General features: G+C 39.0%; 1 protein-coding gene across 5 annotated transcripts in view; it reads right to left on the minus strand.

Annotated features, from left to right (window-relative positions):
• Nucleotides 1-23642, minus strand: part of DMD (dystrophin) — a 2259822-nt gene that overhangs the window by 498837 nt on the left and 1737343 nt on the right. For all 5 annotated transcript variants that reach the window (XM_082446317.1, XM_082446321.1, XM_082446320.1 and 2 more), the window contains one exon: nucleotides 13437-13545. In XM_082446317.1, the coding sequence (XP_082302443.1) occupies nucleotides 13437-13545 (109 nt within the window). The remainder of the gene's footprint in view (nucleotides 1-13436; nucleotides 13546-23642) is intronic.

Genomic DNA, 23642 nt, shown 5'->3' on the forward strand with positions numbered 1-23642 from the left:
AATAATAGGGCTCCTATTTCGGTCTTGCTGGACTTAGTAAGCAAAAATGCTTATCACCAAATCATAGGGTTAAAAAATATATTAATATAGCATGGGAAACTATACTCAATATTTTGTAATAACGTAAAAGGGAAAAGAATCTGAGAATATATATATTCAGATACATATATATCTGAATCGCTGTGCTGTACACCTGAAAATAACACGATATTGTAAATCACCTATACTTCAATAAAAAATACTAATCATCAAGGAAACAGCATTCTTATTCATTTCAACATGAGAAGGAAAACTACCTCCTCCACTTAGAATCCACAGTAAACACAGGAAGTTTATTTATATCTTTTATCCATAAATTTCTTCAAGAAGAAAGAATAGTCCTGGGAAACTGAAGTGACATGGGAGATTGATTATTTTATTTTAATGGTGTCTCCCACTTTTCTAGTTTCATGCTATTTAGCTTCTGCTTTTTAATGTGGGACAGACAATATTTTTGAAGTTGTGATAATTATCTCAGAAGCAAGAATTGAAGGTATTATAATTCTGACTTTTTTTCCTACCGTAGGTTATAATTCAATTTAGGCACTGGTATAGTTAGTGCTGTTAGCAATCTTGCATAAATATTAGAAGAGCTACATTGAATGTCTGTTTAATGAACTCATCATAGGCTGGCAAGTACTTTGGAAAATGAGATGAAAACATATTTTCTTTAAAATACTGAAGATGAGAGAAGAAATAAACTGTATAAATTTTAAGAAGAACATAGCGTGTTAGACTATAGAGGTGCTCAAATTGGATATCAAGACACAGTCAAGAATGAGAGTTAAGGAATGAGATGGGGGTGAGGTTTAGGCTGCAAGATTTGCATCAAAGCCACAGCACATCCCTGTTTGATCAATACAGCAGTCTTAAAAAATTTTGGATTTACCACTGAGAATGTGTGGATAGACGTACCTGTCAGCTATGTCTAAGCAGAAAAATAAAAGTTGAGGTATATAAGAATATTGACAAGCAGTGAGATCAAACTCAGGAGGTGTGGGCTTGAGTCCAGGTTCTGCTACTAAACGGCTGGACAACCATATAACCACTTAATCTCTCTGGTATTATAATTACATGGGAGGTCGACTTTATTTGATCCAACTCTAAAATAAATGTACTGTTTATTTGGTCAAAATATATGAGTTTAACATCTACCACAAGCTAGTCATTGAGTAAAAGCTGCATACACAAAAGGGCATACTTTGATAAATAAGATATAAAATAGGATCCTTTTGGAACTCACAGTCTATTAGCAAATGAAAGTTAAATAATTATACAAATCATTAATCAAAATAATGGTATGGATATGAAAAAGAAAAGGTAGACTTTGAGATTATATAATAGGCGCTCAAGGAAGGACCCTGTGCAGCTGAGATCTAAAGGATGAATGAGAGGAGAGATCATCCAGGTGAGAGCAGTAGATGTGGAAACCCTGAGCCCAGGAAGCAGCAGACATGCTAAAGGAACTGAAGAAAGCCAGAAGGGCTGGACTTTGAAGAAAAAGGTGGACAGTGGAACAAGAAGGGCAGGTAGGGGTACCATCGTGTAAGACCTTGTGGGCTATGTTAATGATTTGGAGATTTATTCTAAAAGCAGTGGGGCACCATTACAGGATTATAATAGAATGAGGTTTACATTTTGCATGATTATTCTTTATGGAGTATGTTTATATGCGGAATGGATTAGAGGGAGGTGAATGAAATCAGTTAGGAGGCAAACATCCAGGTAAAATATGATGGTGGCAGAAGGGATGGTGATGGATATAATAAAATAACTTGAAAGATATTTAAGTAATAAAATCAGTGGGATTCGGTGGTTGATTATATGAGGAAAGTGAGGTAGAAGGAGGTCTCCATCCAGGACCACTTATTGGTACCGGCTTGCGTGTATGGTGTTGCTATTTCCTGAGAGAGGAGAAGAGGGAAGAGAAAATTCACTAGCTCAGTTTTGCATGTGGTGCATTTGAAGAGTCTGGGGGACATCCAAGTGCAGACATCGAGTGAGTTCTTGGATGTATGGGTTCTCTTGAATTCATGCTGATCAGCACATTTCATCCCCCTACCACTCTATGCAAGTTTGCTAAATCTAAGGGTGAACCTCAGGCTTCTTCTTGCTAGACTTATAGGCAGCATTTGACACAGTTTATCAGTTCCTTCCTCTTAATTAATTTCCTTCACTTGGCTTCTAGGTTTCTCTGTCCTGGTTTTCCTCGTACTTCAGAACTTATTACTATAATCCCTACTTCTTACCACTGAAGTCCTCCAGGGATCAATCTTTGTATATCTTCTCTTTTCTATCTATAGTCACTGTTTGGCTTTAATTAGCACAATCTCATGGCTCAGCTCTATGCTAACAATTGCATATTTACATCTCCAGGTTGGATCTCTCTCCTAACCTCCAGGTCATACGTCTCTCTACTTACACTACACCTCCATTTGGTTAACTAGTAGGCATATGTAACTTAGTTTGTACAAATCAGAGACTTTTATGTCGCCTCCCACCATCCTGTACTTCCTACCACTTTCCCCAATTCCGTACATGACAACATCAGTCTTACAGTTTGCTCAGGTGAAAAACCTCATCACATTTTCTCATTCCCCATATCAAATCTGTCAACACATCCTGTTGGCTCTAGCTTTAAGACACACCCTGAATCTGTCCACCTCTCATCACTTCCACTGCCCCTACTCTAGATGAAACTATCCTCATTTCTCACCTAAATTATTGCATTAATCCCCTACCTGGTCTTCTCTTGCTTCCACCTTCCTCTTCTCCCTACAGTTTATTCTTAACACATCCAGAAAGTTTTTGCCAAAACATATGTCAGACCATCTCACTGCTGGGCTCGAAAGCCTCTCTTATGTCTTCATCTTACACAAAGTCAAAGTCATCCCCATGGCCTCTAAAGCTCTCCCTGATGTAATCTCATCTCTTAACTGTCCCCCCCTTCACTCACTGTGCTCCAGCCCCATTGGAAATTCTTCCAATTCTAGTCATCCTCCCACGTCATGGCCTTTGTTAGAATGCCGTTCCTGGAATGCTGCAGCCTAGAAGGTTCTTCCCCTAGATATCCACTTAGCTCACATTCTGAGCACATTCCGGTCTTCACATAAATTTCACCTTTTTAATGAAGTCTCTGTAAGTTCCACCCTTATACTCCATACTCATACTCCCTACTCTTCCCTGTTTTATTTCCCTTGGCAGTATCACCTCATAACATGCAAATACATTGTATGTATTTATTTTCTTTATTGTCTATTCCCACAAAAACATTAGCTCCACGAGGACAGGAATATTTATCTGTTTTTTTTCCACTGCTATAATTTCTGAATTAGTATACAGATCTAGAACTCAAAAGAGAGGTGTAGATCTAAAGTAACAATGTGGGAAACTTCAGTATATGGTTGGTACTTGAAACCATGCAAATGGATGAGATTACCCAAGAGATTAAAGAATGTGAAAAAAAAAAAAAAAGCATGCCTACCTTACTTTAAACGTTTGAAATCCAAAGAGAGAAGGCTGAGCCAGCCAGGAAGCTGAGAAAGAGCGGCCAGGGAGGTGAGAGGAAAAAGAGGGTGGTGTTATGTATGTGAAGGGATAGAAGAAATGTTTCAAACTAGGAAGGGCCAACTGCATTAAATGCTCTAAGAGATTAAGAAAGATGAGGATTGAAATGGTATTTTAACATAGAGGTCATTTCTGGCCTTAGGACACTTTCAGTGGGCTGATGGAGGGACACAGCTGAAACCGAGTCCCCCTGAAACAGAGTTCCTCTACCAAGTTTACGATTAACCCTTCTATCCACAACTTTATTCCCTTTCTTGTCCCACCCCTGTTCCCCTCAGGATTGAGGAGCAGCAAAGAAAAGAGGGGAATGAAACCAAGCAGGACCCGGCGAGGCCTTCCCAGGTACAAAAGCCTCTCTGTGTCCTCCGTTGCCTGTTTGCAGAAAAAAAGGCTTTAGTCTCCTAGGCCTTCCCAAGTTGCAAAGAGCAGACGCAAGCAGTTGATGATTAAAAAAAACAACAGAGTCACAGGACTCCTAGTTCCTCCTGAAGGAACATACATAACAATGTGATGCGTATCTTTGAGTTGTTCTGCAGAAACTAAGACCCCCGCTGGTGGAGGATGGCGACTCCATGCTGACCACAAGCACGTAGACCCCAGACTGGTTGGAACTAGAAAGGTGATGACTGACATTCTCAAAACATCACCTTGTTACCTCACCACCAACCAATCAGAAGAAGGTCCATGAGTTGATGAGGCATATGACGCTATTCCTCTAACAGTGTGTTTCAAAACCCTTGCCTAAAAGCCATCAGGGAGTTTGGGTCTTTTGAGCATGCTTGGCACCCTGCAATAAACACTGTACTTTCCTTCACCACAACCCAGTGTCAGTAGACTGGCTTTGGGGCATGTTGGCCGAGTGGACCCGAGTTTGGTTGGTAACACAGCCAGGCTGCAGTGGGGGGAGAAACAGAGGGAGGGATGTGGCTGACTCTTTCTAGAGGAGTGGCCATGAATGAGAGGAGAGAGGTTTGGCAGTACCTGGAGGAGTATGTATGGTTGAAGTAGAATAGTTCTAGGATGAGGAAAACATGAGCATGTATAAATGCTGATGATAAAATCATGTGAGTCCATTTAAAGATACTTTGTATCACAAAGAAAACCTTTTTTGGATGTTCCAATACAGAAGGACATGACTGGCTAAGCTAAAATGTGGCAAAAAAAAAAAAAATACCAGGTCCTGAAATAGTTGTCAAATTTAGTACGAGCCAGTAGGACATTACTGCAGGCAGAACGATAGTATCGTATAAAGGTAGGAAAAGGGTATGCAGACTTTGTGATGTGACTGAGTCATGAGTAGAATGGTAATTATGGAACTGGGTCCAATTCTGAAGCCCACAACAGAGAAAAGTATGGAAAACACACCTGGGAGGTTAGAAGCGGGGGCACAGAGATGTTTAAACACTGGAGAAACAGAGATGTTTTAAACATTTGAGACAGCTTTTTTATTCATAGGCCATGGGCACTCACCTGATCTGTGCCAGAAAAGGAAAGTTTGAAGGGAGATTAAGTAACAGACTTCAGAGAATGTCTAAATGTACTTTTCCTACTCAAAAAGTAATTTAGACAGGAACTGGAACTTGGGTTAGGCAGTTGAAAGATGGTTTTAAGTATATCAGCAGTGGTGGAACGCCACCTACTCTTGATTTTTAAAAGGAGTATGCAGTTAACCTTAAGATTGCTTCTGAGAGAGAGAAAGAGCTTTTCCTGAAGATAGTGGAGAAGAATGAATGACCTCTCAAAGGCCTTTCAGATCACAATCGTAGAATCTACAATTTAAGTGCAAACTGCTACAATTCCCTTTTGGAATCTTCTTTCTTTGAGGGTTAAGTTATATTCAATTTCAAAATGATTAAGTGAAATTTTGGAAAATATTAGGAATATATGGAGAAGCCTTACTTTTGTGGGCTGTGGGGTACCTATTCTCGTGCATATGTTTAAATAGTTCTAATTTCTCCTTGATAAGAGCTTGAGAAGAAATTCAACATTATGGTATATTCTATAGTGATTTCCAGCAAAGGTCCTTTTTTAGAAGGAGTTAAATAATATAAGAAGGCTAAGGTAATTTTACTGTAATAAACCCTTTATTTCTGTTAAAATGCAGGGTATGGGTAAATGAAAAATCTCCAATGATCAGAATACTTTATTCAACCACTGATGTTATTCTCCTCCTCCTCCTCCACACACACACACACACACACACACACACACACACACACTGAAACTTCCAGGAATGCTTCCAACAAGCATTAGAAATGATGGATTAGAGCTTCTCTTCCTTTGCCAGTTCAGACCCCAAAGCTCAGCCCTAAACGGAGGTGGTAACCAAGTAATAAAACTGCCAAAAGTTTAAGAGAGGAAGAACAAGGGGAACTTCATCATCACAAAATGGGTATTAACATCTAAATACTCTAGTTTTCACAGTCTATCACTTTCTTGGATATTAACAATGACACCACTGTAATATCCTCCCTGTGAACCAGGGAACATTGTTGAAGAACCTGGCCTGGGACCAAAGACTCCCATGGCCTACATCCAAAGACTTCCTTCTGATCAATGTGACCAATACTGGGGCCTCCCCAGCCAGGGTTTACTGCTGTCACTTTCCTTTGTATAGTGTACCATATCTCATTATATTTGAAGCACCCTCACCTCACTGATGTATACAAATAAGAGTTAGTTAATTAATTAATTAATTAGTTAGTTTATTGCTGCCAAGAGCTGGAGGCTCTCTGTAGTTCCTCAGGGCTTTGAACTCTCTTGGGGAGGGTCAAAAATTCATTTCTTATCCTGTTGTCATAATTGATTAGGGGACCTCATTTTTTGATATAACATCTTACTCCTAGTGTCTTAGACTTTCAGGAAGTTTTTAAGGTTTAGAGGTTTTAATTATAAAACCAATGATGGTATAGCCTTGTTCTAGGTGTTTTCAGTAAAGTAGTCAGCTGTTAACGAGACGGAGAAAGACTTGGCTGAAACTGATGTGCCTTATCCTAAAGGTTCAGCTGAAGCAGAATTAACAGTTGGAAACCTAGCCAAAACAGGAAAGGGTAGGGGTGGCACTCCTCCTGGTGTTTCTGACAAGGATGGGGACCCAAAGGAGGAGTAAGAATGTGAGAACTAATTGACAGCTTCCTTCCTTCTTCTCTCATGACCATTACAGATAAACGAAGGCCATTTTCACAATAAATGAATTGTTTTCTCACAATTTAAATCAAACAAATAAATAGTATGCCAAGATTATATTTAAGCTCCAATTAACCTCATGTTTTTCTCAAATTGCCTAGATATTTAAAGTATTACTGAAATAGCCTTGGGAAGCTTTATTCAACTCTAGAGAGGCAAGTGAAGTTTGACTAATAAATGTATAAATAATGTTATACGTGTTTGGTATTTAAGTATAGCCTTCAAAAATTCAGATGGAGATAAATAAATCACTGCTTGAGATATAGTGTTCCGATTAACAGCATATGCTTTGGCATCACAGAGATGAATCTTTGAATACCCACTCTGCCACTTACTAGCTTTGTAACTTTGGACAAATTATTTACTCTTTCTGTCCCTTGGTCTTCTCATCTACAAAATGGGAATCACAACAAAACTCATTTAAAAGGTAAAACCATGGCAGTAATTCTAAGACCTTTTGTATTAATTTAGGTTCACCCAGAAGTAGGCTCTAAGACAAGGATTTAATTACAAGTAGTTTAATTGGTAGATGATACCAGAAAGCTGTGGTGGAAGAGTAAGGAGATGAATAGGAAAGGGAAGGAAGTCTCTACAGGGCATGCTAGTAAACAGGTTATCACTGTGGTCAACTGTGGTTCAACCCCCTGGAGACGTCTGGTGTGAACCAGGCCCTGGAGTTGTCCTACCCAAGGAATAAAGAGGGTACAATATTTATGCATCAACTTCTATCCATCAGTGGGTGAGTACTGTTCTAGGGATGCCTCCTTCCCAGCACTTCCAACCTGCTCTGCAAGTGGGTGAGCTTCTCCTATGGCAAGAGAAAGTGCCTGGGCAGAGTCCCAGGCGCTTGCATTTAGAAGCCTCAGGGTTTACAAGAAGGGCTAGTGCTGAGGGGATATGGGTAGGCCATTAAGGGCCAAATTTTTTCCCACCTGCCCCCTTCTGGTTTCAGTAAATAAAGTGGTACTGGAACCCAGCCATGCCTGTTTATTTACATATTGTCTACGGTTTGCCTGCTTTTAGTATACACTGACAAAGTTGATCCCATGACCCACAAAGCTGAAAATATTTACTATCTGGCTCTTTACAAAAAGAGTGTGTTGATCCCTTATCTAGTTGGCAGCACAGCTGAGATTAGAATTTAGGCTTCTTGACCTCCCGTGCAGCATTTTCCTAATTACACTTGAGACATGCTCTCTCCAAAATTAATTACAGGAAGAGATGGTTTTACCAGTGTTTAATCAATTAGAAACCTCTATTAACTGGCACTTCTATGTGTCTATTTATACAATGGCCATTCATTTCATAGTTATTACCCTGGGAAATTTGAAGAACTCCAACATCCTGATTTGGAGTCTTCACATGAAGCATGTTCTATATGCAATTTCTTTCGGAAATGCTAAATCGGGTATTGTGGTATGTGAATGTTCCCAGACCCAGCAGCTTGTGGATAAGAAAGGAGTCACATTGACATTTACAACCAGATTTGTTGGCTCTTTGCCTCCATCTGCCAAGCAGGCCTTCAGTCTGATTCAAAGTCCTGCCTATCTAAACGTTTATGAGATTCTCCAGGGGAGCTCTGCATAAGCATGGCTATTCTCCCCACAGGTCTCTAAGCTGCTCTGCTAGGCAAATACTGCCTAGGCGTGCTGTACATCTACTCGAACTCCCAAGCTACAAAGTCCTGGGGCGGGTGGTCCTGAAATAACGTGGAGGTCCCTTTGGTATCCACAGCACTGGCTTTCACTCAGGTTCTGCACTATATTGCTCGCAGGAAGCAGGGATGAACTCCTTCCCCACTCACCACAGGCCTATGGCAGTGGTTCTTAAAGTGCAGTCCCAGGACCAGCGGCAACAGCACCATCTGGGGACCTTTTAGAGATGCAAATTCTCAAGCGTCACCCCAGATCTACTGAATCAGGAACTTTGGAATCGAAGCCCCACAATCTGTGCTTTAATAAGAAATGGGTGATTTTGATGATGGTAAAGTCTGAGAGTCACTGACATAGGACATTGCATATAGACCAACACTTTGATCTCTGCTTTCCCCCTTTTTCTTCAATGTAGTGGTTTGGGTGTTAAGATGGCCACAATAAAGCCTCCCATCCCTGTATGCCCATCCCTTTGCAGTGACATTGCAGCTCCTCCCTTCAAAAGGGGAAATCTATTTCTCTGCCCCCTGAATGTGGGCTGGACTGAAAACTTGCCTCGACCAATAGAATGTAGCAGAAGTGATGTATGAATTACAGAGTCTAGGCGTCAAGACATCTTGTAGCTTTCACCCTCATCCTCTTGAAACACTGCCCTGACAATGCCATATAATGAAGCCCAGTCCAGCCTACTGGAGGATGATGGGCCTTGTGAAGTACCAAGGTTCTCCAGCCAACAGCCAGCTGTCAGATATTTGAGTGAATCCATCTAGCTCCTGTTGAGTTGCCAGATAACTGCATGTACATGAATGACCCCTAGCAAGACCTTCAGAATACCTATTAAGTTAATCACAGGCCAACTGCAGACCCACAAAATCATGAGCAAGTAATAACACTTGTTTTAAGCCATTACATTTGGGGTGTTTTTATGCAGAGATAGAAAACTGATACACTTAGGTATCTAAGCAACAACTGCAAAAAAGTTTTTTTCCAGCATGCCTATTTGTCCTGCTAATTGAAACAATTTATACAACTCAGGCAGAACCACCTCATCACATTACATAATGTAAGTAAGCAGTCATAAAGGAGCTCGGTTTAGTATTTTGAAAAAGGCCCCTTGGGCCTCAGTTTCCACACATACAGAAGAAATATATTCAACTAGATACTTTCAATGATTATTCTAGGTTCAGAGTTCTATGGTTCTAAGAAATTCAAATAGAATAAACTGATTTTTTCTACTCCTTAAGTGAAAAAGACAGAGAAACATATTTCACTTTTACTCCCCATACATCTAAGACTGAGTTAAATAACATTAACTGTTGGCTAGCTGCCTTCATATCTAGAATTTCCATTAGGTTCTTGGACAGAGAGATAGTGCAAGGCACAGCAAAACAAAACAAAACACAGGCTTTGGAGCCTGACACACTTGGATTATAATCCTGGCTCTGTTTCCTCCCAGCTGTGTGGCCTTCATCTAACTATTTTCCCTTCAAGCCTTGAGATCCTTACCTTAAAAATACTGTGTATAACCATATATACTTGGCAATTATTTTGAGGATAAAGACATATATGTAAAAGCAGCTCGCACAACAGTAGGAGTGCAACGGAAAAAACTTACTACAATGAATGATAAGTTATATTGTATCACAATATAGTGTATGAAATAATAATCATATATCAGAACTGTATTACAAATTATATTTTCCCTTTTTATATTGTATTTATTTCAGATTATATTCCTGACTTCCAGAAAGTTAAACATTCTTAATTCAATTCTGATGTTTAAACCACCATGTTAAAGAAAAAAAGAATGTTTGATTTTATAAGCAGCTTTGGCAGGAAAGAGCACTTTGCAGGAAAGACTTCTCTGCAGGAGGTGCCTTGTGTCTTGTCACTAACTTTAAATCAGGCACCGTCATGCTCTACTCACCTCTGGCCCTAGCACACCTTTCAAATCTTTTGATCACACACTACCTTGCCTAACCTGTTCGTTCTCTCCATAGATCAAAGAAGTAGAAATGAAGAATAAGTAATTAACAGATGACCAGATCTCTTCCCTAGCTTCCCTTTCAGCAATCTCGTGAACAAACTATGTGAACAAGATAACATCTAAAGAAAGATCACAAGAAGTCGACAAGCCTGCATGCAGTGGGGGATGGCAATGATTCTGACCCCCTATCCCAATTATTAACTGAGATTACTTCCCCTTTTCCCTTTAAAACTTTCACGGCCGTGCAGAATCTTCGGAGTTGCTTTTTGGGGACATGAGTCCACCTTCTCCCCAGATTACTGGCTTTCTGATTAAAAGCAACTTTCCTTTCCACCAACAACTGCCTTTCGGGTATTGATTTTCAAGTGGCGAGCAGCCGGACCTGAGTTTAGTAACATTTTGGTGCCCAGCTCTGGACCTGACTCACTTGTATTTAACATTTGTGCATTTAACATTTTTACTTTATGCCCAGCTCTGTGTCAGTTTGCTATAAGGAATGAAAGGCCTTGCTTTTGAGAAAATTCCTCTTTCCCTCAGTTCTTCTCCAGCTCTGGCCCCAACTCCACCAGCTATCACCAGTGGCTTGGAGCTGAGGGCATTCTCAGACTCTCCCCACTGGTGGCAATGTGGAGGAAGTGGGGGAAGGGAAGGAGTAGTAAGGCAGATGAGACTCTTAGCCGGGGGAGAAGGAGGTAGGGCAGGAGAGATGAAAGATGTAGTTTCCCTCTGCTTTGGCCATGTGTCCCCTCGCCCTCTGCTCTGGCCTCACTGGTCTCCTTGCTATTCCCGCATCTTGCTCCACTTCAAGGCCTTTGCTCTGGTTGTCCTCTCTCTGCCTGGAACAGTCTCCCATGGATATATACATCCAGGCTTACTTCCTGACTTCCATCAACTTTCTCATGTTCTTAAGCGTTCTCTTAATAGAAAAGCTTCACTGACCCAACTACAGACAATCATGTCTTCATTCCCACTCACTTTTCCTCTTACCCTGCTTTCTTGTTCTCCATAACTGTGCTTCTCAAACTTCAGTGTGCAAACGAATCACCTAGGGATCTTATTAAAATGCAGATTCTGATGCAGTGGGTCTGAGGTGAGGCCTGAGATTCTGCATTTCTAACAAGTGTCCATTTGATATCAATCTGTGGACTATATAACTCTGAACAATATCAAGATAGTATCTGTTTTCTTCTTTATTAGCTCATCATCTTTCTCTTCCAATCAGAGTACAGTTGACCCTTGATCAACACCAAGGTTAGCGCCGCCGACTTACTGCAGTCGAAAATCCATGGATAACTTACAGTCTGCTCTCTGCATCCATGTCCACATGCACAGATTCAACCAACTGTGGATCATGTAGTGCTGTAGTATTTACTATTGAAAAAATTCTGCACATAAGTGTACCCACACAGTTCAAACCCATGTTGTTCAAGGGTCAACTATATGTGTTTCATGAAGGGAGGGACCTTAACTTATTCTATGCTGCATCCTCAGCACCTAGCATGATGTTCAATACATAGAAGTTACTCAATAAATAGTTATTAACTGGATGAATTAAATATGTTTCTGGAAACCGAAACTGGAACTTTGAATCTATTCTGCACTAGAAATATTATCGTCACATCTAGGTACTTTACATGTTAAACAGATTTCTGTGCCCTGCCTTTGGAACCTTCCAATCACGTGATAGTTGCTTAAATAGGGGGCATAAACCCATAATTATGTTCAGAGTTCAACAAACTTACAAACAAATCATCGGAACCCAATCTCGTTACAGAGTTAGAGAGTCTGAGGCTGAACATACAGGAGAAAGCTAGAGAACAAATACCAATAAATGATTATATAGGGACAAACTATGCATATGTGCTGAGGGAACCAAAAATTACAGGTTGTAAAAAGAAATAAACCTGATATAATTAGTTGAATATAAACCCTGATATAGCAATTGTGGTGTCCCAGATTGACCAAAAAAAAAAAAAAACGGAAGCAAAAAACAGTAACAGAAAAAAACAACCAAAGATGTTTTTTTTAGTTCTGCTTAATTATAGAACTGGTACAGCAGAGAAGTTTTCTAGCTCCTTGCCCATGAGATTCAAAGCCAGCCTTAACACTGCCATGAGATTTTATGCATACCTTCTACTAACAAATGAATAGAAAGTGAAATAAAATAGACTGAAAATATGCAATAAAAACAAAAGTTAAGACTATAGCTAAATGAAGAAACATTCCTCTCCCAAGTCTACTGTGGTAGCCACGGTCCATTTTTCTTTTTCTTAAACTAAAAATGGAAGCGCTCTTAAGATTGCGTGTAAATGGGACAAGGGGGAAGTGCTAGGAGGACTGTGTGTGTTTCTGTGGCTTCAGGAATTTGTGTAGGCATATTTGAAGAAGATTATCTAAAGGATATAGGATTTGTTGAGATGGAATCCTCACATATTTAGTCTTGGAGGCTACTCTGGAGCTCTACCCTGATTCCTATTTCAGGGACAACACACCCATCCCTGCTACTGGGAGTACTGGTTGTTGATGGTATTCCTTACTTGGAATTGCCATTGGCCCCAGAAGAATCTTCTAAGATCTCCCTTTCCTCCCAGCGGGCAGCCCCTGGGCAATGACTGCCTAGTTCGGGAATACAAAGGCCAGGCCCTCTCCTGCAATCCAGGACAGCTCTGCAGAGCCAGCCCAGCTCTAAGGCTCCTGTGGAGTTGGCTGAGGCCTCTGCTGCAGTCAAATCACCCTTCAGCCTCTTCTGCTGTCGCTGCCATGGACCTTTCTTCATTGTAGGTGCATCTCTGGAGAACACACCCCAATATACTTTTGGCATTCCATACTCTGAATCAGTCTATTTCTAAGGAACCTACTCTAAGACATTCTGCAGAGTAAATAATACAAGTGTATTCCTATTTTCAGAATTGCCACACATTTTCCCTTTTACCCAGGGATCATCTCACTGTTGTGCTTTTGAGCAAGTGTTTACAGCCACAGAGAATGTGATCCAGCATACTTACAAGCTCCAGCAGTGGTGAGTCCAGGGGTAGGGCCAGGCCACTTTGTCCTCAGCTCTTGAAGTAAATGGGTTACCGCCTTCCACTCTGAGCTCAGGTCTTCTAACTTCCTCTTTAATAGAAAAACACACATGTTATTTATTTGATTAACATCTTGAAGTAACTTAATTCATGAAGTTATTAATTTATTTTGTGAATACATTACTGTATGTCTATAGTATTTTATTTCTAAAGTAACTTTTCTGGGTGGAATTCCTTTCAAAGGTATTTTAATTATTTTAGCCAACCACACTACAAATTTTTATCAATTGTTTGCTGCATACAGGCTGCTGCTCCAGATGCAATTTCACTGAAAAGAAGTAGAGCGCAAACATTACTGAAAGCAAAACAAATAAACAAAAAAACAGTGTCATCTAAGCAATTGGCTTTACTCTTTTAAAAAGTATCTGATGTGGCTACATACAAGAATTTTCCAGAGAACATTAAAAATATCTTACTGCCCTCACTCACCCCAGATCAATCCTATTAGCAAGTCTTGGACAGAGGGGCTGTGGTACACATGGGGATAAGCCTCTCAGAGTCTACTTTAAGGAAGGACTCTTGTCCCAAATGGTGAAGAAGATTTCAGTAGACACCCTTCAGCTGTCAGTCCCTTTAGGGACTGTCTCAGCTGCAGAGATCTGCCTTGCCCCAGGGCATGCCCTTCCCAGGGTAGCCCTCATTCAAGGACTGATCAAGGTGAGAGTATAAAGGCTCAGCCAATTTGGTTCAAAGCAGGACCATTTTGAGGGTCATTATAGCTGCAGAGCTCCGAGTAGAGTCAGCCAAGCCCATATACGGTCCGTGATGTGTTGGTATATGTTAACAATTGGCTCTCTGGGGGAAAAAGCTGATTTTAGTGTTTTCTAATTTCTGTGGTGTAAATACTCCCACTATAGCCGATTTTACCAAGAGAATGTCAAGTAGCTCACAAAATGCCTGAAAATTTGCTAATAGACCCTCATGAGCAGATACACGCTGCTTCCAGCGCACCACTGGGTAACCATAAGATTACTTATTGCCAGTAGAATGGGAGCAGAGGTAATATCTCTCAGTTCTAGGCTGACCCTTTTAAAAAATGAGTGAGGTTTCTGCACCCATTCTTTCCTTTTCCATTAGCTGGAAGCAGAGGACTCAGAGGTCGTAGGGCAAACTTTCTCAATGGATTCGGGGGGGAGTTTATCCTAATACCCCAGAGCAGTGGTTCGCATACTTTGGGACCATCAGAATCACCTGGAGGTCTTGTTAAAACACTGATTGCTGGCTCTCAGCCCCAGAGCTCTAGATTGAAGAGGTCTTGAGTGGCGCCCAAGAATTTACATTCCTAACAATTGTACAGCTGGTGCTGATGCTGATTGCCCAGGACCAAGGCCTAAGGTGTGCATTATAAGTAATAAGTTACCTAAGCATCTACAATGGACTAGATATGCACCATCCTTGACAAAAATAAGAAAATAGGTCCTTAAATCATTTTCTATAGGACTTAATTTTCTTGAGGAATCCCACTTAAGAAAAGCTGCCACGGGAATAAATACTAAAAAGTCATCACTTCCTATTTTAACTATCATCTATGCTCTTAAGGTTATTTATTCTATTGTGTCTGAGATCATGTCAAATCAGGGCTTTTAATTTCTTCTCCCAGAGTGCATGCTGTTAAACATTTACTATCACATCAATGAATATAACTCTTTTCATTTATTAAAACATAAGCCTTGAATCCAAAAGTAAACAAAAAATGCCTCTGATCAGTGAGGAAAACCACCACTGAAAGTCATGACATGCGGAAGATATTTTTCCATTCTGACATCAAGCTAAACACTGAGAATTAAATATTATCAAAGATTAGTGAATTAATATATATATATATTCGGTCTTTTGATTCCCCTGCAAAGTTGCAGTGAGTTCACAGGGACAGAATATTAAGAGGAACTAGAAGTTTAAAACAAAAAAAGCAACAAAATAGCAATAGATAATAGGGAAGAGACAATAAATGTAAAAGTAGATAACTAGAAAATGTCAAGATCTTGGTCACTTATTGAAGGGATAAGAGTGCAGCAGATAGTGAAGTCTCATCATATATCATTTAACCTATAGGAAGTCACCTATATATGCCAGGAGGGGGAGAGGGAGAGGGAGAGGGAGAGGGAGAGGGAGAAAGAGATTAGAGACTGATTTACATACTGCTGAGATCTGCCCACTCTTCCACTCAATAAACATATGGTCCCATAGTGAGTGGGTGAGGAGAGATGGGAATTTGCTGTTTCTACAGTTGGCTTAGGTTTCACTTTCTTCTCATGGTGTAAGCATCTCACTGCATCGAGTTAGATTCTAATATTTAAAGTATTTATCTTACAACCTGGCTTCTGAAAGAAAATTACTTCATCTGGGTCTCAGCTGAACCAACAGTGATCAGTACTGAACTTCATTTTCCATGCACATAATGAAACTGAGCAGGACCCTGCAGGGCTCCTGGACACAAAAGTCTTTGTGTCCCCCATTTCTTTTTTTTTTAATAAATTTTTTTTTAACTTTTGGGTTTATTTATTTATTTATTTATTTATTTTTGGCTGTGTTGGGTCTTCGTTTCTGTGCGAGGGCTTTCTCCAGTTGCGGCGAGTGGGGGCCACTCTTCATCGCGGTGCGCGGGCCTCTCACTAACGTGGCCTCTCTTGTTGCGGAGCACAGGCTCCAGACACGCAGGCTCAGTAATTGTGGCTCACGGGCCTAGTTGCTCCGCGGTATGTGGGATCTTCCCAGACCAGGGCTCGAACCCGTGTCCCCTGCATTGGCAGGCAGATTCTTAACCACTGCGCCACCAGGGAAGCCCCCCCATTTCTTGTTTGTAAGAAATAGGCTTCATTCAGCCTTCGTGACCTTCCCTGAGTTCCAAAGGGCAGGTTGGAATAGTTGCTAATCAGGGAAGGGAGGGGATGTGGAGACAAAGGAGGAGCAGTCAAGGAACAATAGTGCAGCCTTGGGGCAGGGTCCTGGTTCCACCTCAAGGGATACACATAACAATATCTTTGAGCTCTTTTGCAGAACTAAAACCCCTAACAAATGGAAGATGTTAACTACTTGATGAAGCACTGTTCACTCCAGAGAGAAGGTCACAGTTTGATAACCTCAAGAACCACAGGAGCTCATCAGGAGACCCCCTGAGGCCAGATTAAAGGAATGCAGGCCCTGCACACACCCAGATCCTTATCAGCAGCCCCGCCCTTGAGCCACTGCTATAAAACTCCTCACCAAATTCTCCCAGGTTGGGACACACAGTTTTGAAGGGCATGAGCCCACTGTATCCCCCCCTTTGCCTGGCAAAGCAATAAAGCTAATCTTTTCTACTTCACCCCAAACTCTGTCTCTGCGATTCAATTAGGAGGCACCAGTGCATAGAGGCCAAGTTTTTGGCATCAATAACTGTACAATGAAATAGAACAATAATCGATGCTTACAATGATGACCCTGAAAATTAAGAAAAATTTAAATTACACTGTGTTTTAGAATCAGAAATCCTGGATTCCAGTCCTAACTCATTACTACTGGTTGTGTGATCACTGGCAAATCAGGTAGGTCACTCAAATTCATTATCCTTGAAATGTGGATATAACACTACCACCTAACCCATAGTTTTGTTGGAGAAACTAAATGAGATATTTTACATGAAAAGAACTCTGCAAACTGTAAAGTACTGTAAAATTGTTGGTTAGCTATTATGCACCGCTTAATGAAGCAAAACAGAAGACAATCAATGAAAGTTTTCATTAAAATAGTTAAAATGAAAATATTTCAACACTTAAAAGATTTGGTTTAGGCTATCCTGAAAATAAAATGTTTATATATTCAATTCCCTTTTATTAATACATAAAACTCAGAATGGTCTATTCATTTATTAGAATGTTATCTTGCCCATTGTTATTTCCAGATGGTTAAATGAGATATCCATATAATTTCAGATGTAGAGCTTTTAAAAATTAAGTAGTAACCCCCAATGTACCACAAACATCTGAGGATACTGCAAAGTGTCAAAAATGCAAGAAGCTCAGAAGTGTATGTTTCCCAATCTTTCATAATTATTAGCAAACAACATCACATAAAATGGCTATAGATTTTGATTCAGCTGGTCACAAAAACACCCTTACAACTTCTTCAAGTACCTGGTGTACTTTAGAGTTGAAATTGATTATTTATATACTATGGAAGTTCTTTTTTGTTTGGTTTTGTTTTGCTTTTTGGTTCTCTGGCATGTGCCCTGATTTTTTATTCTCTCATCTTTTCTATTAGGCTGTAAAGTTCCTTTGGGTAGCAAAAAATGTTTGGCTGCAGCAGCTAATGCAGCATTCTTCACATAATAAACTTTAAGCTGTGCTCATAAAAATCTGTAAAATGTAATTTGCTAATCATGTTAATAACCTTTAACCAAATTTAAGGGAATCAAATGTATATCTAAATTCCAACATCTTTAAATATAAAATTAGTGGAATAATAGTTAGCAAGTCCTACTCTTGATTAGATTTCTAGAGTTTTCAAACTTTGAATAAGCTAAGCAAACTGCAGATCCCAGGCTTTCTTCACAAGAGCTCAAAACTCAACAGTCATAGTGGATTCGTTTTACCGAAAAGGAGAAACTCTGAGATCATTTTTTAAAAGGGCAAAACTAATTTCATTATAGCAGGCATTTGCACCTGAGCATTGCTTTCCGTTGTATATAATTTACTTGGAGTTAGTCATTAAATGTTAAGACTCTTATATCAAACAATGTGAAGTTTCTTCTTTATGAAGAGCAGAAATTACAAGAAAAATTATTTCTGAATATAGGTTTCCCTTTTAAATTTAAAATGTAATATAATTCTAAACTACGTGAATTTGGGATTTCAAAATTTTAAAATCTTATATTTTTCTCTTGTGTCAATGTTTGGCATGATATTAATATCTGCTACATAAATAAATGAATCCACGTGTGGCTTTATGTACACAGACGTGCATGTGAATATTGTAATTGAAACATCTATGTCTCCATGTATGTCTCTATAAATGCAATTAATACAACTGAGGACCAGGGGTGAAATTCAAAACTCTAAAATGCTTGTCCAGTTCCAGCATGAACTACTGAGTAAGTCTAAATTGACTTTTCCCCAAAATAGTTCCTCACAAAAGAGTCAGTTCATATTAGCTTATAATGTCTTTTGGGTTTCAATTGTTTTATTTTGAACAACAAAGTTGCACAGTAGCCTGAAATAATCTCAAGAAATATGAATTAGGGATGCTTATATTAGTCATCTGCCAGAACTGGTTAATTAAAAAAAAAAAAGGAAGTGAAGAAAATTGATAAACCAGTAGCAATTATTCCTAGGGTATAACCTCACAGCAGTGGTGAAGGTCATTGTAAACAAGTCTTTTAAAGATAGTTTTAAAAAGCAAAACAATAAGTTATTCTGATGGGGTGTAAATAATTCACATCTAAGAAAAATGAAAAGATGATCTCTCCTAATATTTTGGGAATGGGCACCGAAGTTAGGGATAAATATTCCAGTGATAACATTGAGGAAGTGAAAAACGGTCCTTCTGGTAACTGGCAGCTAGCTAGGTGTGATGGTCCCAAGTGAACATAAAAAAACAGTCACAGAAAATAAACTAGACAGAGACAAGGCCACTCTGCCACCACAAAAGTGATGAATATGAGGCACTGCTACTTCTTTAACAGTGACAGCTCTGCCCTGCTTTAATCCTTTCACCTTCTAGATAAAAGTTGTTAGATACCTGATCACCACATTGACTCCATTTCTTGAAAGCATCTAATCCAAAATGGCTTCCTCCTCCCTAATTCCTCTTTAGAATCATTCAGCCAGCTCTTGCCAATGCTCTCTGAGATGCCCCACAGTCTCTCTTGAGGGCTTTCTCCTTTGCTACAGTAAGATAAATAATTCTAATTTTTTTATTATAGTTATCTTCCTAGTTGTCTTTGGACAGAGGTTTAACAGCACCATATGGGGATCCAAACACTGCCATACTGCAAATCACTTAGAAGGAAGACAGTAAGCTCTAGAGTTCTGGAATATATATCTATGAATGAACTCTTTCCATAAAATACAAATGTGGCAAAAGCAACGTTCCTAATTAGTATGTTATTTTATAAAATGTGAGATTTCAAATATGGAAGTGCTAATCAATTAAGAAATTAAATATAATTAGGCATTAGACAATCTCATCCACATTCCTAAATGGTTCTATCAGTTGCTCAAAAATTTATTATAAATTTTATCTTCTCAGTGGGAAAGTGGGGCTCTCCTTATATTCAAGCATAAGTGATAACCATTTATTCAACCTCTCATAGTCAAGACTTTTTACTCAGTTGTGAAGCTAATTTGCATTAAAAAATGAAATTCTCCTACTTATGTATTAATAAATTATAAAATTTCTCTAATACTGTTACGCTCTATAATTCTTCTCTGAACTGCTTCTATTATCATTGACATGGAAATTGTGTTTATCAAATAAGTCAGTCAAAATGGATCTGTTCATTTGGGGGGACAAACTCATATCTGTTATCTTGCTATTGATTCTGATGTTATCAAAAAAAAAGTTGCACCAGGTAAATGAGACCATATGCCTGATAGATGATTTGTAAAATCCAAATATTGTTATAACCGTAATATCTAATTGGGCAACATGTGACCAACAAGATACCACTTGACCTGCTATACCATACACAAATTTTGAGATGCACATCTGTTGTGAGTGATATATTTTAAATTATCAGGCAAAAAAATAAATAAATAAACCCAAAGAAGTTTTTAGAAATGTTAAGATGTTGATGTTGGCAGTAGAACAAACTCAGGAGAAAAAAAAAAAAACAGCTTAATCTAGTTAATTAACAACAAAACAGCTGGGAAAATGAAACACCCCTGGTTTTGACTGACTATAATTGAAAATGACTAATGATGCTGTCATTTTGCAGCTTATATTAGAGGAAATGATGCCTGGAAGATCATAATTGGCCTCTTGACCATTTGTTTACAGTAATTATTTTTGTGTTAAAGGTTGGGGTGGAACCCTTTAGCCAAATATAGAAAGCTCTAAACACCTTATTTTTTTTCTTATATTTAAAAAAAAATCAAGAGCAGTAATAAAATATATTATTAGATTCATGTTAAGATTTTTTTTGGATAATCTAAAAAGTTAGCAAAGCAAACCAGCTGGTGTGATCTTATCACTTTATCAAGTTACTAAGACATTTTAAATTCTGTTAATGTTCTCAGTTCTAATAATGGAAGGTGATATAAGTATTTCAAAATATATACACACATTTTAAAATTTTTAACAGAAAGAGTAGTGTTCCAAATTAAGTTAAAGAATAAGTACAAATAGAAGAAAATGTTATCTAAATGCTTAAGTCCAAAAGAGAGTTAACATTTTTTTAAATCAAATAACAAATGGCTTTTTTTTGTAGCTGTCGCTATTGTTGCTACTGATGGAAGTTGTTTTTGTTGCTTTGTAACTGCTAAATTTGGTGCTATTGAGGGACCTACTCATTACCCTGTGGAAAATGGAACACATTAAAATGATTAACAGTATTATCATAAAATATTATTACCAAAAGTATAACTTAAGCAAAATGTTAAACAATTTATTGAACTTATCCAACCAATCTTCAACAACTTCTGAAGTTAAGATGAAGGAACAATGTACAAATCAAATGAAATAAAAGTATGTGTGTGTGCGCGTGTGTAGGGGAGAGAGAGAGAGAGATAAGAGATAGAAAGCAAAACAAAGATGCTTATTTCTTCAATCATATTATTCTAAGATTTTTCCAGTAATTTTGCATTAGAGATCTAGTGCTATATTTATGCCATGAGTAGACCTGTCTCATAATATACGTTTGATCTTTATCAGGAAGTCCTCAAAGAAAATAAGGAAGACGTTTGGTTAGGGATGACGAAAAAAGAAACTAAAAATTTACCATCTTTGAAAATTAAAGAAATCCTAGAGAAGTTGATAAAGTTAAGAAAAAGGGAAAAAAACTGAACAGGGATGAGCCCAGCTCCCAAACAGGACTCAGCTTGGGAGATGAGCGTAGGAGGTATGCAGACAGCTTGTCTGATGCGGAATGTGGAGGTGCCAATAGACAGTCAATTTTCTAAGAAACAGAATCATTTTCTGATGTGTCCTTAACTAGAATCTCTGCAAGTGGTGGACATACTAATTATCCATTTAGATAGTGGATCTTATATATACACCATAAGGGATTTTCATTTTCTTTTTAAAGACTATCACCATCTTCTTTATAATTGTTACAGTTTCTAAATGTACCTCCTCCCCAAAACAAAACCCAAACTTCTATCATGAAAATGTACTGCAGGCTACTTGTACCCTTTTCCCTTCTATTAAGGAGTGAGAAACCTCAAAGTTAAGGAGGAAAGGCATTAGGAAGGGCAAAATTTTTAAATTTTGATATATGAAGTCAAAGTTTAAAACAGGCTTTGTTTATGTACTATCAGAGCAATGGCTCACCCTTTAGAAAAATCATCCCTAATCTTTAAAAAGAAGTCTTTGATCCATGCAGAGGTTTAAACAGTCCCCACAGCTTGCTACCTTGTATTGCTGGGTTCCACGTTTTGAACGATGAGGTAGTCTTTGAGCCTCTAGAGTTTTAGGCCACCACAAGCCCTGGCTAATCTTCAAGTGTTTCCAAGGTCATGGCCCTTATCAAAAGCTGCACGTGAATAATCTATTTCTCCACACTCCTGGTCTCCCAAATCAACCTTGCCCTTTTGCCACTGTGAACCTCATATGGTGATTCCTCTCCAAACTTGAGGGGTAAATGGTAGAGCAGGAATGAGTTTTCACTTAAGCTGTGCTTCTCCCCCATGAACTGATTTGAGAGGACATGGGGAAGGAGGGAAAGAGAAAAGAAAGAAGAGGGCTGTCTCTACACAGTGGTTTCAAGGGATATGAAAGTGAAGGACGTGAACACCTCCTTGCTCTCGCTTTCATTTGAGAAAGGTAATTCCCCTCTTATGTCACTAATGCTACAATAGAAATTAGATAGGCTCAGACATGCGGGATCCCAGCTCCGATCTCACAGTGGCCCAGGAGTTGAGGGTATGATAAACTAGCTTCAACTGCTTGGACTGTTTACATACAATGAAAACAAAAATCTTCTCGTTGACTTTCAATTAAGGCTTTCCCTCTGTTTTTTTATAAAGGCACTAAAGCAAAAGCCAACTGAAATGCATGTCTGTAATCTGTAACGATTATGCCAAATCCTGCATAAAGTCTTTGAGGATCAAACAAGAGTAGGCAGAGCAGACCTACAAAATGGTCCATTGGTCCGTCTCATTGCTTGCTATGAAAGTCACTCTGTCTGTTAATCAAGAAAGGTGTCTGCTTGGGGACTGGCTTTCTCTAGAGCATCAAAAAAAACCCTGAAATTTGCTGCTTTCAGGACCTTTTCTAGCTCTCCAAACTAAATACTGTACACATTGCTACTTTATGAAAATTATCATACCAGGCCTAGACTGGATGCAAATTATTTTGGGGGGATGTTAGGAGTGGGGACAATGTATTCCTGTATAAATGTCTATCGATACCTACAGAGGAAATCTGTGCCTTTCGCCACCTGGTGTTTGGACATTGCGTTCAGGCTAAAACTTTAAATTTACCTAAGAAAAAGCCTCTTGTAAACTGTAAGGAAAACAAACAAGCTTCTAGAAATGAAGCGACACAGTGTAAGTCATGGTAATGTTATTTGCAAGGACAAACTAGTTCTGTATAATGAGGTTATTGACCTGCACTGTTTTAGAGCAGTTTTAAACATGAGGGTGAGGCCCACTAAATCTCAGCCTGCAACAGTAGCTAGAGAAACCAGGACTGATCAATAAACAGCCACCATTACAGGCTCTTAGGAACCTTCATCATAATGGGAGCCATTATAATTTTGGTCAGGTACAGAAAATAAGGTGACCTATACCTAACGTCTATTTATCACTGGACTCTCATTAGCAAGTGGAAGCCATTGATTAGCTATTTTCTGAAAACTGAACTGGTCTTCCGTTTCTCTCCTCATGTAATAGCCCTGTGAATAAATGTGTCCTAGACTTCAAAATGCACATGGGGAAAGGAAAGAAGTAGAAAGCTTTCTCCCTGGCCAGCTTTTTACTGAAGAGAGAAGCA

The sequence above is a fragment of the Balaenoptera physalus genome (assembly GCF_965194825.1).
Source record: "Balaenoptera physalus genome assembly, chromosome: X".
NCBI classification, from domain to species: domain Eukaryota; kingdom Metazoa; phylum Chordata; class Mammalia; order Artiodactyla; family Balaenopteridae; genus Balaenoptera; species Balaenoptera physalus.